This window comes from Dromaius novaehollandiae, chromosome 23 (assembly GCF_036370855.1).
Source record: "Dromaius novaehollandiae isolate bDroNov1 chromosome 23, bDroNov1.hap1, whole genome shotgun sequence".
NCBI classification, from domain to species: Eukaryota; Metazoa; Chordata; class Aves; order Casuariiformes; family Dromaiidae; genus Dromaius; species Dromaius novaehollandiae.
The window spans coordinates 4,868,677-4,884,173 of NC_088120.1; the positions used below are offsets into that span (position 1 = coordinate 4,868,677).

At 43.1% G+C, this 15,497-nt stretch overlaps 1 protein-coding gene across 7 annotated transcripts in view; it reads right to left on the reverse strand.

Moving 5' to 3' along the window:
- The window catches only part of HIVEP3 (HIVEP zinc finger 3), a 282,773-nt gene that overhangs the window by 60,484 nt on the left and 206,792 nt on the right, over positions 1–15,497 (reverse strand). For all 7 annotated transcript variants that reach the window (XR_010392644.1, XM_064524926.1, XM_064524927.1 and 4 more), the window contains 2 exons: positions 5,698–11,367; positions 1,380–1,525 (listed from right to left, as the gene is read on the reverse strand). Coding sequence is in view for 6 of the 7 variants with exons in the window: in XM_064524926.1 (XP_064380996.1) it covers positions 1,380–1,525; positions 5,698–10,824 (5,273 nt within the window). In the remaining variant the exon portion in view is untranslated. The remainder of the gene's footprint in view (positions 1–1,379; positions 1,526–5,697; positions 11,368–15,497) is intronic.

Sequence of the window (15,497 nt, forward strand, 5' to 3'; positions counted from 1 at the left end):
AGCAGAGTGGCTCTGTGAGGGGCAGGGTGATTTTCATTCACATTAATTGTGAACCTGTTCAATCACATCTAGGAAGGAGTCCAGGAGTCTCTCTGAAACATTCGCAGTTGTGGGAGAACCCAACCCAGGGAAACAGAGGCTTCTTGTGAGGTTTTAAGGCAATAAAATCCAATGCTAAGTTAGTCATGTGGGCCCTAGCTGCTACAGAAGGGTGATGACGATGTACCTAACCCATCATATTTCTCAGTCTGCTGCTGTCTTGCCATGCCCTCGGTTGCTCCCTAAATCACTTTTAGGTCCTTACCATTATAGGTTGCTACTGATGAGAATGTGACAGGGAAAGGTTCTTGCTTTATTGGTCTAGTTTTCTTCTCTTTGCATTTACCACTCACTGCTGACGTGTATCTAAATCTGAGCTGCACACATGGGTGCATACGTCTAGGTGAGAGGTGAGCTGTTCTGAACAAGCAGGTTTCCTTTCATAAAGCACTGTTTTACTCTTTTGGTTAGACAGTTTGATCATCTATTAATGAAATATTTTAAAATAAAAGCAATCTTCAACAGGTAACAGCAGGGAGAAAACCACAACCACTGACTAATTAAAGCCTTTTTCTAACACACAAAAACCAAGACTACCCAATCACAAGCAGCAGAACTGCTAGGCATCTCCCAAGTCTCTTTATGCCTCTCTGCAATACATGGGAAGGATGATCTTGAAGTATGGACTTTAACCATATCCCATAAACATGCTGCTTTTTAACTGATTCTTAATTTTTAAAAGATAAAACAGTAATATCAGACCAGTGCTGGATTACAGAAGAGCACACTGAATTACCTGGACCCAAGACTATGATACACCGCAAATTTATATCTTGCATCCATTCTGGTTTGACCCACTGTGGTTGGGTGGGATTAAAATCATATAAAGCCATCCTTTCTCCCCCACCTAAAGCCCCAGTATCAGAAAAGATCTTCCCAGTTCCTCCATCATAATGGTAACAAACATTAGGAACTTCATTTTCAGCAGAAGGCTCTGGAAAGATTTAGAAGATGTGGAGTACACTCCTGTTACATCAGAGACAGCTGCAGGAAGTATTTTTGCTCTTCAGCCATCTTCCCTCAACCACAGCTGAGAGAAGATGGTGCTTGCTAACTTGAAGACAACTCAGAAAAGGAACCGAATGCAGCTCTGGAGCATATACTGATCTTGAGGGTCAGGTTTATTTAAGGTGGAGGCAGAAAGTAAGCTGAAATCCAACTATATCTGGCCTTCTCCTGCTCACCTCCACATGACACCTTCACTGACTTGCCATCATTGTTATCAGTAACTCCCAACAACTGGCTGTGATACAAAAAGAGAAATAAAACAAGACACTTACCCTCCTTCAAAGATCTTGATCCTGACTGGCTCCCCTCTTTTGGTTACAAGAGCCTCTTCTTCTGATTTTCCTCTTTTATCCTCTTCCTTCTCAGCTCTAGTTATATCTTTTCGACCTTCATTAGAAAGGAGCGAAGGCAAATGAACCTACCTCCCCAAAAGAGCAAAACAATCATTGATTACATACAAAAATCACTCTATGAAAGACACAGACCAAACACTGCAGGCAGCCTCAGAAAGAGCCAGCGACCTACCACACTTGCTGCTCCTGATAAGAGGCTCTAAGGGCAGTAATTAGGATGTTCTCTTAATAAACAGGGCTTCCACTTCAGGATTTTGAGCCCTGTAGGTTATGACATATTTAGAGTGACTGCTTATAAGTAGGGAATGTGTTTAAATCACCTCCTGCAATACAGTGGCTGAATATTATCCATCTCTTGACAACTGGAAAACTGAGGCATATAGAGGAATCCCTTAGCTGGGGTCACTCTGAACATGTGTCAGACCCAGGGATCTCTGTTCCCAAATTCCCTGCTCTGTCTTGGGATGATTGTCTCTCTACTGTATGCATCTATAAAATTCTGGAGAAGAGACATCTCTAGAATTCATATATTTAACTTCGATTTGTGGATTTCCCCTCCACACACGCACACACACAGATTTGGATTTTAGCCATTTAAACTTGACATAAATCACTTGACAATCTAAGCTCCCGGGTGATTTCCTTTCACCGAAACTATGCTGCCATGGGTGCAGTACGTAGGAAACTACAAAGCCAATGGGAGAAAATAATCCTCCACCTCCCCAAATGTTCCAAGGGTGAAATTTGCTCTTCCCTCTTAAACCTGCTGCCCTTCATTTAGACCCAGGCTTAAACCATGCACTGACATGCCATCTAGCACGTCTAATGTTATTTTTACAGCACATGGACCTAAACATTAGAGTTGCCTCTCCATCTCTGTGTGGTGCAAGGGGAGCTCCGCACACCTATAATGAAATGTTGGTACATTGCCTTGCTACAGCCTAACAGTGCAAATAAAAGGAATCTCCAAAGCTTTGAAAGAGGAAAGTAAATTGCTTTCACCCAGATTACTTTTTACATAAGTGCAGGAGCAAACAAGACACATGTGCCTTTGAAGTTCAAATGAATCACCCATATCCGCATTTCATAAATAATTTGTGGAAGAAGATTGAGGGCTGTTGTGAGAACAGGGTTTTGAGAGAACAGGGTTATGATTTCAACCTGAATGTAGCCATCTAACTGGTAGAAGTCTAAATCAGAGCCAGTCACCCTTGACTCTTTACAGTCACCGGAAAGAGAGTGGCAGCTCTTGAGGGTGATTCATCTGCCCTACCTTGGACACTTATCTTAAGGTGGGATGAATCACCCTAGAGGTGCCTCTTTGTCTCCCATGGCTATTAAGGAAGCCAAGAGTGACTAGCTCAAATTGAGACATGAAATTCAGTGGTATGTAACCCAGCCTCCACAACAGTACAGTGCTGAAACTTGCATCAGATTTGCAGCAAAAGGAGGCATGGACCCACTGCAAAGTAGCTTTGTGGCACTGAGGGCAGTAATGTCAGGAGCTCAGCTTAGAACACTTCTGCTAGTACATCTATGCTAGTACATTAAATGCACCTGGGACTCTTCCCTACCTTTGGAGCCGACTTGCATTATTCCACATCCACACTACCAGATCCTTACACCCTGCCAAAGAGTCTGCTGGGGTGGCCCCTGGCCTGTATTATCTCCTTAAGCATGCCCAGGAGCTGTTTGGGAGAGGGATAATCATCCCAGGCCAGAATTGTGCCAGGGACCATTATAACAATTTAACAGCAGAGACAGTCTCGTGCCGGTGTCTTTGGGCACAGGGGATCCTGTGCTTGGAGGAAATCCATGGCAGGAGACATGCCAAGCACCTCTGAAAATTAAACCTTAGGCATTTTGACTTCACCTTCTGATGCTAGCTATACATTCATAAAAATGCTAGTGAAAATGTTCCCATTCCAGTTCCTTATTTACTGAGGAGTACAAAACAATGACTTTCTAGATGTAGCACTAGGTTTATTTTATTGTCGCTTTTGAAAGCACAAAACACACAGATGAAAAGCACTGGAGAGGGCCAAAATCATATAGTCACTATTACCCCCCATAATCTCATATAATTTACAAACCGTGCAAGCCCAATACAGTGTAATTAACCATCTCTATATGTACACTGCAGCCTACAGTCACTTCAGAATTGATCTGCTCAGTAAATCTCAATAATAATTTAAAAATCAAGTCAAGTACTTAGACAGCATATACTTGGTACCGCTTGCTGGTAGCTTGCTGCATGCATAATTGTAGGAATATTAGAGCTGTTTTACATTTTCTGTCGTGTTTACTGACAGCTTAGAGTTACATAAAGGAGCAAATATTTAAGGAAAACAACTAGAATGGAGTTAACTGAAGGCTGAACTTTCAACCCTCTGATTGATGCTACTGCTATGCAGCTCCTGTTAATCATATCTTCCTGAGTAACCAGTAACATGACTTCCTATTCTTTGCCAGTCATGTATTTTAAAGACTAAACTGAGAATTTCACTCCCACTGATCATCTAATTAAAAATTATTTCTCTACTTGGCATGAGGTCAATTTATCTCCATTGAAATTAACATAATTTCTGCAAAGCCCACTCCTTTAAGCGGCAGGCATTAATATTAAAATTAGGCTACACCATTTCCTAGGTGAATTTTGCAGGGATATCAGGACAACCTCTTACGCTTGCAAACTATACCATAAAAACCTTAATTTTCACCATCAGTCACTTTGTAGGATTCTGTCTAAAAAGCTTTTGAGTCTTTTAGGTTAATGTATGCAGTGAAACATATCTAAGGGCTAAAGCATTCCTGTCTAAAGCTTAACCTTTGACTTCAGGGTTACTAAATATTTTAAATCAGCATGAACAGTTTATTCTCTCACATTTCTGAAATGCACTGCTTTTTGTGCATTTCAGTGCCATGCCACATAGTGAAGTTCAGAAGGGCGCAGGCACTTCCATTACAGAATGAGACCAAGGGTGGCACAACACCTTACAGATAAAATCCTCTGAAAAAAAGTGCTTGAATATCAAGCATTAATGTGGTTATTACACTGCACAAGCAATTATCTGTCCCCAGATCCCTAGAAATTCTGTCTTTGGGATTTCTGCAGGAGAATGATAGAAACGCTGAATAGAAATAAAGACTTATTGAATCACAGTGACTCTAATGTGTATTTTAAGACTTATGTATAAGCAGCAGCTGCAGCAGCGATTATGATAAATTTAATATTCAGAGTTCATTTTGTGATTCAGAAATAAAATGAATAATCCATCAATATAAATTGACTTGAGATGAATATCAAGTTGCAAAATCTTTAGAGCAATTCTGTTTGCTAATCCACATGAACATGACCTGGATTAAAGGGATCTGTATGGTTTAGCATTAACCAAAAGGGGGAAAACCTGGACTCAAAATGTGGTGGAAAACTCTAGGCTGTTACCACCAGTGTCTTACAGACTTCTATGCCCATGTGGCCAAGGACTTTGGAGACCTCTGGCTGTGGGAAGCTGTTTGTCTTGGTCCTCTTAAGTCTGAGTATCAGGAATAAAATATTCTTAGATATCTAGAAATGGCGGATAGATGCCTAAAGACATTAACCAAATGGACTAAACAACATGGACATTTCAGCAAGACCCCATGCCTAACCTACTGAGGCACTTTTATAAATGTCACTGCATGTCCATACACTTCTTGGGGGCCTAAATACACTGGCAAACTACCTTTAATATTTTTAAATACTTTTAAGTATGCTTTTCCATGTTCATTAATGTGAAATCAGTAGAAGCAAAACCAGACAGAATCCTGTTTCCCTAAGGTAATCCTTTTTCATTTATAACATGTAAAATGTAGGGAATTATGAGAGCGTTTGTAAAAAGGCTGTAAAGCTTTTGAAATATCAAGACACAAATGCAAATCAAGTCTAATCCTTTGTTCCCAAGCAGTGGTAGTTCACGGTGTAGTGGTGATTCCTACATGCCCTTTGGATTACAGGACAAGTAGAAACTGGAGAACAGAAATACGGCATACTGCCTCAGAGCAGGCTTGCCTTTCTTTTGGATTACAGTGTAATTTAGCTTCTTCATTCTAGACGTTTCATTGAGAACAAGTGTTTACCAAACTAAGAAAGGGATGAAAAAACTTCTTTTAAAAGAACAACAGTAATTCCCCTTCCCTCATCCCCTAGTTCCCAAGTATCCAAACAGATAAGGAGAAAAGTATATGACTGCATTACCTCTGTCATTTTTGGCTTCCGGGAGCTGGACGGGACAAGCCTGCCTGCCTCTGGACGTGGAGCTGTAGCCATGGTGTAGGTTTCCTTGCTCACCTTCTGCTTGGACCTCAGGAGGGACAGGGCTGCCTTAGTGGATATACCAGGAAGGTTAGGATTATACAAGCTAATACACCAGCTGGCATACACTGAGGACCGTCGATCGACTTGCTGGATGTGATTTGGCTTTATGTAGTTTAAATAGCACCAACTGACATTAGTGGTTGTGTGGAGACTAGGGAATTGAAGTACCTTCTTCATATCTGTACCTTCTCGAGACTTCATTGCACTGTGAGTAACCTCAGACTGAGGTGCAGGGCTTGGAGGCTTTGGTGGAGAGGGCTCCACCAGCTCTTTGGGATCTTCTTTCTTCACGGTTTGCAAAGGTGCCTTGCTGAGGAATTGCTTGCCAGCTGGCTGTTTATACTCTTCCAGTGTCTCAAAACTTGAAGAACCTGAATGGGACACAGCTTGCTGCAAAGTACTTGGGATTTCCTTTGGCTCTGACTGGTCTGAGGACAAACTAGGTGGTGTTTCAACCTCAACCCTGCCTTGGCTTTCTGCAAGAAAGTGAGATTTATCCTGCTTTTTCCCTTCCTCTATTGCACTGGGTGGCTTCACCACTTCCAACTTCTCTTCTGCTTCAGACACTTCCTCCTCTTTCACTCTTTTCTGCTGTTGTGTTTCCATTGTCAGCTCCAAACTACCAGCTGGAGAGAGCATCCGTTTGCTTCCACCGACTGTTGATGGGCCTCCTTCCAATCCCAGGACGCTGTCTGATGGGGAAGTGAGTGGCATATAGCCTTTTCGTTCTGGTAAGGGTAAGGGCACTCTCAGATAGGGGCTCTGGAAGATGCTTCTTTGATCTTCTGTGATCATCCGTGCCAGATCAAAACCCAGTCCATGAACATCAGCACTACAAACCAGGGTACCCTTGGACTGGTGATCATCAAATTTTGGGAGAACAATAGAAGAGGAACTGCACTGGGATTGAGTGACCAGAATCTGGGAAAGCGTTGTGTACATTGCACTCCCATAGGACGGCATATTTGTCTGTATGCGAACAGGGACAACAAGCGACACCATTGGGTCTGACCGTGTAGGTACAACCAGCTGAGATGTGGATACAGACACCGAAGGGCTTGCTGTGCAGGTCAGAGGATGCAACCTATTGTCTGAGCCGTATTCTGTGCACGGGGAAAGACTGGAGGTTCCTGCTGCTGGGAATAAACTGGATTTGATCTGCGGTAAATGTCCACCAGCTTCACCTGGCAACTGGAGAGCGAACTGAGACTGAAGAGGCAGAAAAAAGGCAGAAGGGATCGGTGAGGAGCCAGGGTAATGCACCGGTAAGAACGACGGATGCTGCCTGAATGGCACGTCGGCAGGGTGAGACATTAATGGAGTAGTAACATGAAGCTGACCTGGGTGGATGAGTGTTTGCTGGAGAGGAAGCGGCGGGGTCTGAAATATAGAGGGAGGAATCTGAGGCATGGTGAACTGAGCAGAGAGGATGTCAGACATAGTGTGTGAGGCAAAGAGCTCGGCAGACTGCCCTGGCTGTGGCAGGAGATGCTGGTAGGGAAAGATAGAAACTTGTGGGGACATGTACTGCTTTTCATGCAGTGTTAGTTGTGGTACAGGATGATGAAAGACTTGCAGAGCTTCTGTGTATGGCTGCGTATATGCTGGCTGAGGGCTGTCTTTGGGCTGACTCTTATCAGCTGGGTAAGTACCGTGGGAGGGCAAAGAGGATGAAGATGTTGGCTGATGGGGCAAACTTGTAGCAGGAGATTTACTTGAAGAAGATGGAATTGGATCTTCTGTCTCTTGCCGACCTTTTGGAGCCAAGTCTGGCTCATGCTCTGGATGTCTAGTGAGAGATGCCTGCCTAACTAGAAAGCATTTTCTTCTCTCCTGTGGAGCTGAGGAGGTTGATGGACCAGGTGTTGAGGCAGGAGTGGATGACAAGCTCCCGTAGTCAAACGACTTACTGCGGGTCTCTGACATCTGGGAAGAATGGGACACATTTGGTGTCTGCTCAGAAGCAGATCTTCGCATTTCTCTGGAATGATGGTGGTGGCTTGGTACCATCAACATATGTGAGCCAACACCAAGAGGCTTTGTGTGGGATTCAGAGGGCTGACTGGTTGCCTCTGACTTACTGTGTTCTTCACGATCAAACGACACAGAATGGCTGGAGCCATGGGATATGCTGCTTTCCTGACTTGGGCTTCTAGTAAGAGAGACTGATTCAAAACTGGACTCTCCAGAGGACTGAGCCATTTCTGCTAGCCGCAGCCTCTTCTTTTTTGGTGGGAGTTTCTCTGCAGGGAGCTGAGAAAGGGTTTGGCTTCTCTGTGGCCACTGAAATTCCTCCGTTTTTTCTGGCTCTTTTGGAGGAGGCTCCGGTTCCGTTTCTGGTCTGTCAGGCTCTTCAGTGACCAGAATCTCTGGGACCTGGATGTTGGGCTGGCGTACCAGCTTGGGCTGCAGGGAATGAGGTGGCCGGCTTTGCTGTGTTATTGGCTGAGATGAGTACTGTGACAAAGGTTTCTCTTCTCCCTCTAAGCTGCTCACCTGTTCTATAGAATCAGACTTCTCAAAGGAACTTGTATGCTGGATGACAGAGATCTCCTTTGAAGTTGTTCTTCTCTCTTTGCTCTCTGTACTCGAAGCCGTTTTGGTATTCCTGGAATGAAAGCTGGCACTAACATCAGAAGGTGCGGATTTACCTGGATCTGCTGGTGACTTAATGGATTCACAGGTTAAGTTTAAAGCAACATCAGATGATGCTGGGTTTGCAAACTGAGTCCCTGGCCCAGTACTGGAGGAGGGAGTGTCAGACAGTTCAAAAGCTGGAGGGTCTTCATCATCACCGAGACTCTTTTCTTTCCGCCTTTTTCGTAGCGGGGTAAGCTCCAAACTGCTCCCGAGCTTGTAATGCATCATCTGGGGCCACGTGTCAGGCTCCACAACACTTTTCTCAGTCTCTGAAGAGGTATGGGAACTGGAAGAACGAGGCTTTGAGAGCTGCAGTTCTGAACAGTAATATTTCTTATGGGCTTCATAATTATCCCTTTTCTTATACCGAGCACCACATATGTTACACTCATACATGAACCCTTTAACTTTCGGACCCTTCCGAGACTTTTTGGTAAGATCGCTTTCCTTGGTTTCAGGCTCCTCAGGAGGTTTGGAAACAGTTTCTTTGTTCACAGAGCTAACCTCCTCTGAGACATATTCTACTCCCAAAGGTAGCTCAATAGCTGGTTGTCGTTTTAGCATTCGAGGATGGGAAGAAAACACTTGACTGCGGCTTAAGACTTCAGGCTCCATGATGTGATCATCAAATGAATAGCTACCTCTAAAGGTGTGTGGGGAGCTTATAGTGCATGCAGCAGAAGGCATTGAGTGGCTTCTTAGGAGAGGCACTGTCTCTGTGGCACTGTGGGATTGCTGAAGTGACAACAATGATTGTTCGGGCTTAATTTTTTCACCATGTGATGTCAACACTTTCGATGCATCCAACTGGCTACTGGAACCAGACTTGATGTCAAACTGAAACGGTTCTCTATATACACCAGACTTTGGAGATTCGATGCTACTACGTCTAGATAAAGAGCTTCTTCTAGGCTTAACACTATCTATTTCACTGGTATCTACAACAGCTTCATTAATTGTAATTAGCTTAGTGATGTGTTCAATAACCTGTGTTCTAGGCACAGATAACGGTACTATACTAGGTTTCTCTTCAGTAGACAGGTGTGGAACCCCCTGGGTTGTGTTTGTACCTAACATTGCAGTCCTTTGCCCAATTCTACCACATTTCCCAAAAATAATTTCTGCGTAAGATTTTGCATTAGTATTTGGCGGGCTGATCTGCTGCTCTGCACTTTCTGATCTCGAGAAGTAGCCTGACTCGGTACTCCCTTTGCTCCCAGGGCTCAGGAAAGCTTGTTCATCTATAACCTTCTTGCGTTCACTTAAGCGGAGTGCAAGCTTCTGTTTTATAGTATGAGAATCTTCAGATTTATGGCTCAGAGCATGGTCTGATGATGGCTCCACAAACTGGGTGCTGTCCTCAAGAGACTGAGACATACTAGAATGAGACAATGATGAACACCGGTCATGGCTGGAGCCTTGGCTTCCTGCACTCAACAAAGTACTGGACAACAGGCTGTGCTTTTGCCTGGGTGAGAGCTCTACTGAATGGCCTGACATTGCACCTGTTTCCTCCTCTGAATCTGTGCTTTCTCCTTCTGTTGGCTCTTCAAAGTCCTCCCCACCAATCCTTTCCATTTCCAAGCTAGACGGATACATCTCCGCTCCAATTCCTGAGGCCAGCCCAGCTTTTATTCTGTGAGCATGAGACTTCCTATGCTTATACAAATTGCTCTTAGTCTTAAAAGAAAAGCCACATGGAATGCAAGGGTATGGCCTCTCACCCGTGTGTGATCTGATATGTTTTTGGAGCACACTTGGCTTTGCACAAGGCCTGCTGCAGTACTGGCAAATATATTTGCCTGGCTTCTGAGGTTTCTTTTCCTTCTTGTGCACTTCCTCAGCTTGCTTTAAAGAAACCTGTGAAGGGCGAGGGATATAGACCTTTTGAACGGACGGCATGTCCTCTCCAGGAATGACTGGTGAATGGGAAGGTAAGAGCTGGCTGTGGTGAGAATGAAGCCCGGGTGACGAAAAGGAGCCAGAGGGACCTGGTCTTACTGGATCGACTAGCTGCCATGTGGGCCCTTCAAGGACATGCTCTGGTTTCCCAGGAGACATAAATGCTGGTGACAGTGCGTGTTGCTGAAGCTGTGAAACGTGGGGTGGATGTTCAAAAGAGGAAGGCTTAGGTTGCTTCTGATGTCCAGTCTTCTCCTGAGATTCCTCTCTTGGAATCGGCAAAGAGCCAGAAAAGTGCTGCTGCGATATGATATCTCGGAGAGGGGGTCCTTGTGAAGAAGCAGAGCTGCCCTGATACGTAGCTGCAGATGAAATACTGGCTTGGAAAGCCTCTCCTTTGGGAAGCCTCTTTCTTGGACTTTCCTCAGCCTTTTTTGTGCTCTTCTGGCTTTGTTCAGGATCCATGACCTTAAAAGGGTCTTTGAATGCTATTTTGGGAAGGTTTTGGCAGGCTTCATTTACGAATAATAAAGGTCTCTTCTGTAGATTCCCTGTTCTGCCTGCATTTGCTACGAAGCTGGAGCCGCCAGGGGATGGTTGTTGATTTAAGATTTTACTAAAGTGTCACTAGTTGCTATTTGATTCAAAAAAAAATGTTTCAAGGTCAATAAAGTTCACATTGGTAACACATGACAAACTACTTCAAAGAGAGAAAACTTTCCAAAACTTTTAGTCCAAATATTTTCCTTGTGAACTTGGTTAAGGCTTTAAACCTTGCCATTTTATTTCAGTTGACAGTGGCAAGCCTTCAAAGTCAAGATGCAACCCACAATGTGTCTCTTGTTTGTTATGCAAACCTTTGAAAGCTTGAAACTTTAGTGCTCATCTCATAATGATCTTTTTTTTTCCTGTGCAAGGAAAATAACACTGAACGGTGTATGTCCCCCTGTGTCTTCCTTCTGTTCCACTTTTGAGTTCAAAGGCCTTGGAAAAGTATTTCCCACATTTCTGCAATTACATCAACCAAAGCAAAACAAACACAAAAAAAATACTTCAGCATTTGTATTTAAGTAATTAAACACTGCTACTTTTATAGAGAAACATAACATTTTGCACAAAAGAAATTCTGAATAATTGATCAAATGTCTACCAATTTTGAGATATTATTTTTAATGGTAATGCAAACATAAATTGTACTAAGTCAAACCTCAGGGACTTACACTGAGTTTAATGCACACATAACCTGGCATTCTAACAATACGCAAAGACAGTAACTTGAAACACAATCAGTTTTGAAAAATGTATTAAAATGGTTTCAAACTTGAATTCCTTCTAATATTCTGTAAACATTTATGGTTTTACAATTTTTATAATTATATTTCCCTTCCAAACAGGCTGCACAGTAAAACTGACTATATACAAAGCACTGCTTAATACAACACATACATTCACTGACAAATAAAGAACAAATCTTTTCTGTGTAAAATCTTTTCTTAAGCTTGCAATAATCTTTTGTGTCATCTTCAACAATAGCAGGTAAAGACAAAGTATACAAACTCTTTTACTGAAACTCTACCTCTTAAATTTCCTGCCTTTTGCTAATGAACACTGATGCAAATCTAACTTCTATAGCATGCAATATTGATGAAATGTCAAAATCGACTCTCTATAAAGGGGAACCCTTTTTACAATGAATTTGAATAGGAAGCTCTACTAAGCCCACCATACCTGTCAGTAGATAAAGCTATTAATGAGACACTTGGGGAGGTATACTCTGATTTCACTGAAAAAAGAAAGCATCACCAAGAGGTGGAATAGAAAACAGATGGAGAATTTTGAAGAAAAAATAAGGATGGTGCTTTTTAAAGTAAAGTACATTGATATGTATAATTTACAGTGAGGTAGAAAGAAGTATCTTCCTCCCTCGTGAAGCTGTTCCCTGCTTTAGGATGCAGCACATGGCTATAACAGAATTGCATTGGTTCTACTATGGGAACTTAGCCCTACTGCTTTGATCCTGACCAATTCAGGAGGAGGACATGTGGGTGGGGCCGAAGTGTAAACCGGGCAAAACAGAGAAGCACAGCAGACCTCAGCCCATGCTTCTCAGACTTCAGCTGCCCAACAGCTCATCCCAAGGAATAACAGCAAAGAGGCAGCAGAAGAGGCCAGTTGTGTTCGGTATGAAGTCCTCCTAGGACCACCCATTCTTCACTCATTCCTACAACCCTGTTGGTGCTCCCCATTCAACAAGAAATAAAGAACACATGGAGTACAAGGTAATTTAGTTTATTTTAGCAGAGTGTATATATACGGTACCACTCTTGGAATACATCATGACCAGCTAGAATTTACAAAAGGGGTTAAAAACTGTCTGTTCTTGGGATAGGATTCATTCTACCTACCCTTCAACATTCAAAAGTCAGGGTTAAAGTGTACAGACACAACTCCACATATAATCACTGAGGAAGGCAGGTCCCACTTAGGGGCAATACATCCCATATTAAGGTCTCAGCTCAGTGGGATCAATCGCCCCGAGATATCACCTTTTACTGGTAGAATAATGGCTTACTTGGACAGCTATGACACCTATATCATAGGTAAATGCACAGAAGATCAGTCCTATCCTAACATTTTCCTTTTCTTTTCCCCAAATATGAGTTCTGCTCCCCCCTAGAGTGAGCTTCGCATCTTCTCAGGGACTGCAGAGCACCTGCACTTGCACAGACTTGCTAAAAAAGGTGTCTCATGTTCATGGGCTTACTGCTTTGAGGAGTAATTAGTTACATTTTGAAACCCCTTTTTAGAGTGTGCTGGCTCCTGAAGGCTGACTAACACCAAGCTTGGTCTGGTCTAGGCTCAGAGCAGCGTGCTCTGGCACCACTGCCCTTCAGCGGAGTTTTCATGGCAAAAGGCTGTGCAAACCAGAAGATTGTTTCATTCCATTGAGCAACCTCTCATCACATTCACATTTGTCATGCATGGACAGGAGTGAAAGGGGAATGAAGGTTGTTACAGACCATCCAGGTCCCAGTGAACTGAATCGGTCTGAGATTGAGGGCTCAGTTTTGGATAACACTGTGTATCATCTTCTCTATGCCGAAAGCTACTAAAGATTAAACACAGTTGTGGAGCTGATCTATCATGTTGATTTTTACCTAAGATCGTGTTCTTTGCCCCACTTCTGACGCACAGAGCACATTAGCTCGGTAGAAGTGGATCTAAGCAGAGGCTTCTTCAGCTAGTGCAAAGTGAACACTGCCTCCCACAAGCTCAAACACTCACATTTAAGAACTGCCAACTAAAGAATGCCTGAAAAATATGTTAATACTCTGTTTTCTCCTATAGTCTCCATATCCACTTCTAAGTGTATAATAATTAGGGCTGTGAGGAAGCTTTTTTGAGATGATTCAGTATCATTCCAAATGTTCAGACTAACATCATCGTCCCCTGATGAACACATGGGCCCCAGCTGATTTTGTTAGGAACTCTGCACAAAAGTTAACATTTGAAGAACTGGTCAACAAACAATCACACCTGCTGCCTCCAGGACAATTCAGACTACTTTCTACATGTTTCTTTCATTACCGGAAATGGCCCCTGGAACAGTAATGGCAAAAAATAATTCTCCTAGCCCAACACCATTACTTCAGATTTATAGGTCTCCAGGGAAAATTCAACAGTGCAAAATAAAGAAGCAGAAAAAATCCCAAGTCCCTTCAGTTAAAAACTGTAGGAGGCTTTCTCCCCTATGAACCTGCAGACATGAGTAAAGCAAGGGAACAAGAGCTTCCAAAGAGCAGGCTGTAGATCCCTAACTCCAGCCTGCCCAGCTCTGATATAACTTTGAGTAGCTACGGAGCTGCCCTACCAGGTAAGAAGAGGCTTTCTTCCCTGCCTTTTTCTTCCCCTTCTTTTTTTGCCTGATGTGTCCCTCCAGTGAGCAGAGAAGACAGGGCTGGTACAGGTAAACCATCCACAGAGCTCCTTTACCTGAAGACACCTTCCTGCTGGCTCCTTCTGCAAAATGGGACGGGACCAAGGTGGAGGGCAAAATCTACTCTGATTACTTTCTTCCTCATTTTCTTTCCAGTTTTTATTCTGTTCCCCCAAGCCAAACCCTGTCTCCAGACTTTAGCCTTTTTAATTTCATCCAACTTTCCTAATTCTCCTATTTCTTCTTAAAAAAGGAATGTCTTTCACTTTTACTTTCATCTGTCTCCTCCTCCCCTAAGCAGTTCCCTTTCTCTGTCATGTGTGTTATGCGTCTACTGTTTTTGCTTATCAACGCAAACTTTTATTTAGCATGTATTCTGCACTGTGTTCTCTAGAGTGATACACACAACAGTAGCTACTGCACAGCACCACAGCCAGGCACTGCATGGCATTGGCACAGCTTCAGCAGATCTTGAAAAAAAAAAAAAATCACGTGGATTTCATGGCATATGGATTCCCACAGCTAATATTGCCTGTAACCAAATCCAAGATATAGGCACTAAAACCAGGAATTCCAGCTATTATTTCTATTCAAACATCATGTCTTAGGTTTTACTTGAAATGCAATGGAGCAAACATGAATTGAAAATGTCTGCTTCATTTGCAGTGACAGAAACAAAGACTGTGACTCTGTTGAATGAAATCAGTGACAAAATTCTCTCTGATTTTAATGTAACCAGAATTTTACCCTACAGCCTAAAATATAATGCTTAGAAATGTTCTTTTAGACAGCTTTGTTGATAATTTTGAATTACCTTATTCTGGCTGAAATCAATTCCTGTGAAGACGCCCAGGCGCACAGCCTCTCCAACTCCTAAGCCTCACCTAGGTTCTCCAAAAAGGCTTAAGGAAGATCTGACCAGTGTCAAGCCTTAGGTTGGCCCCTGCATAGCCAGGACTATCACCACATGTATATGTAGCCATGCGCCCAAGCTGTTTGCCAATCGATTTGGAATTGAGACCCCCCATAAGCAAGAAGAGAAATGCTGCAGACTGCACCTCACATCTGCCCCTCAGCTCCAGGTGGGAACTTCACTAAAAGGCCATTTAAAGGAATTGGGCTTTTGTCTAAGTTATGGTTGGCCTCCAAAATTCATTCCTTTTAAGTGACGTGGAAAACTGCAACGCTTGGCATTATGTTG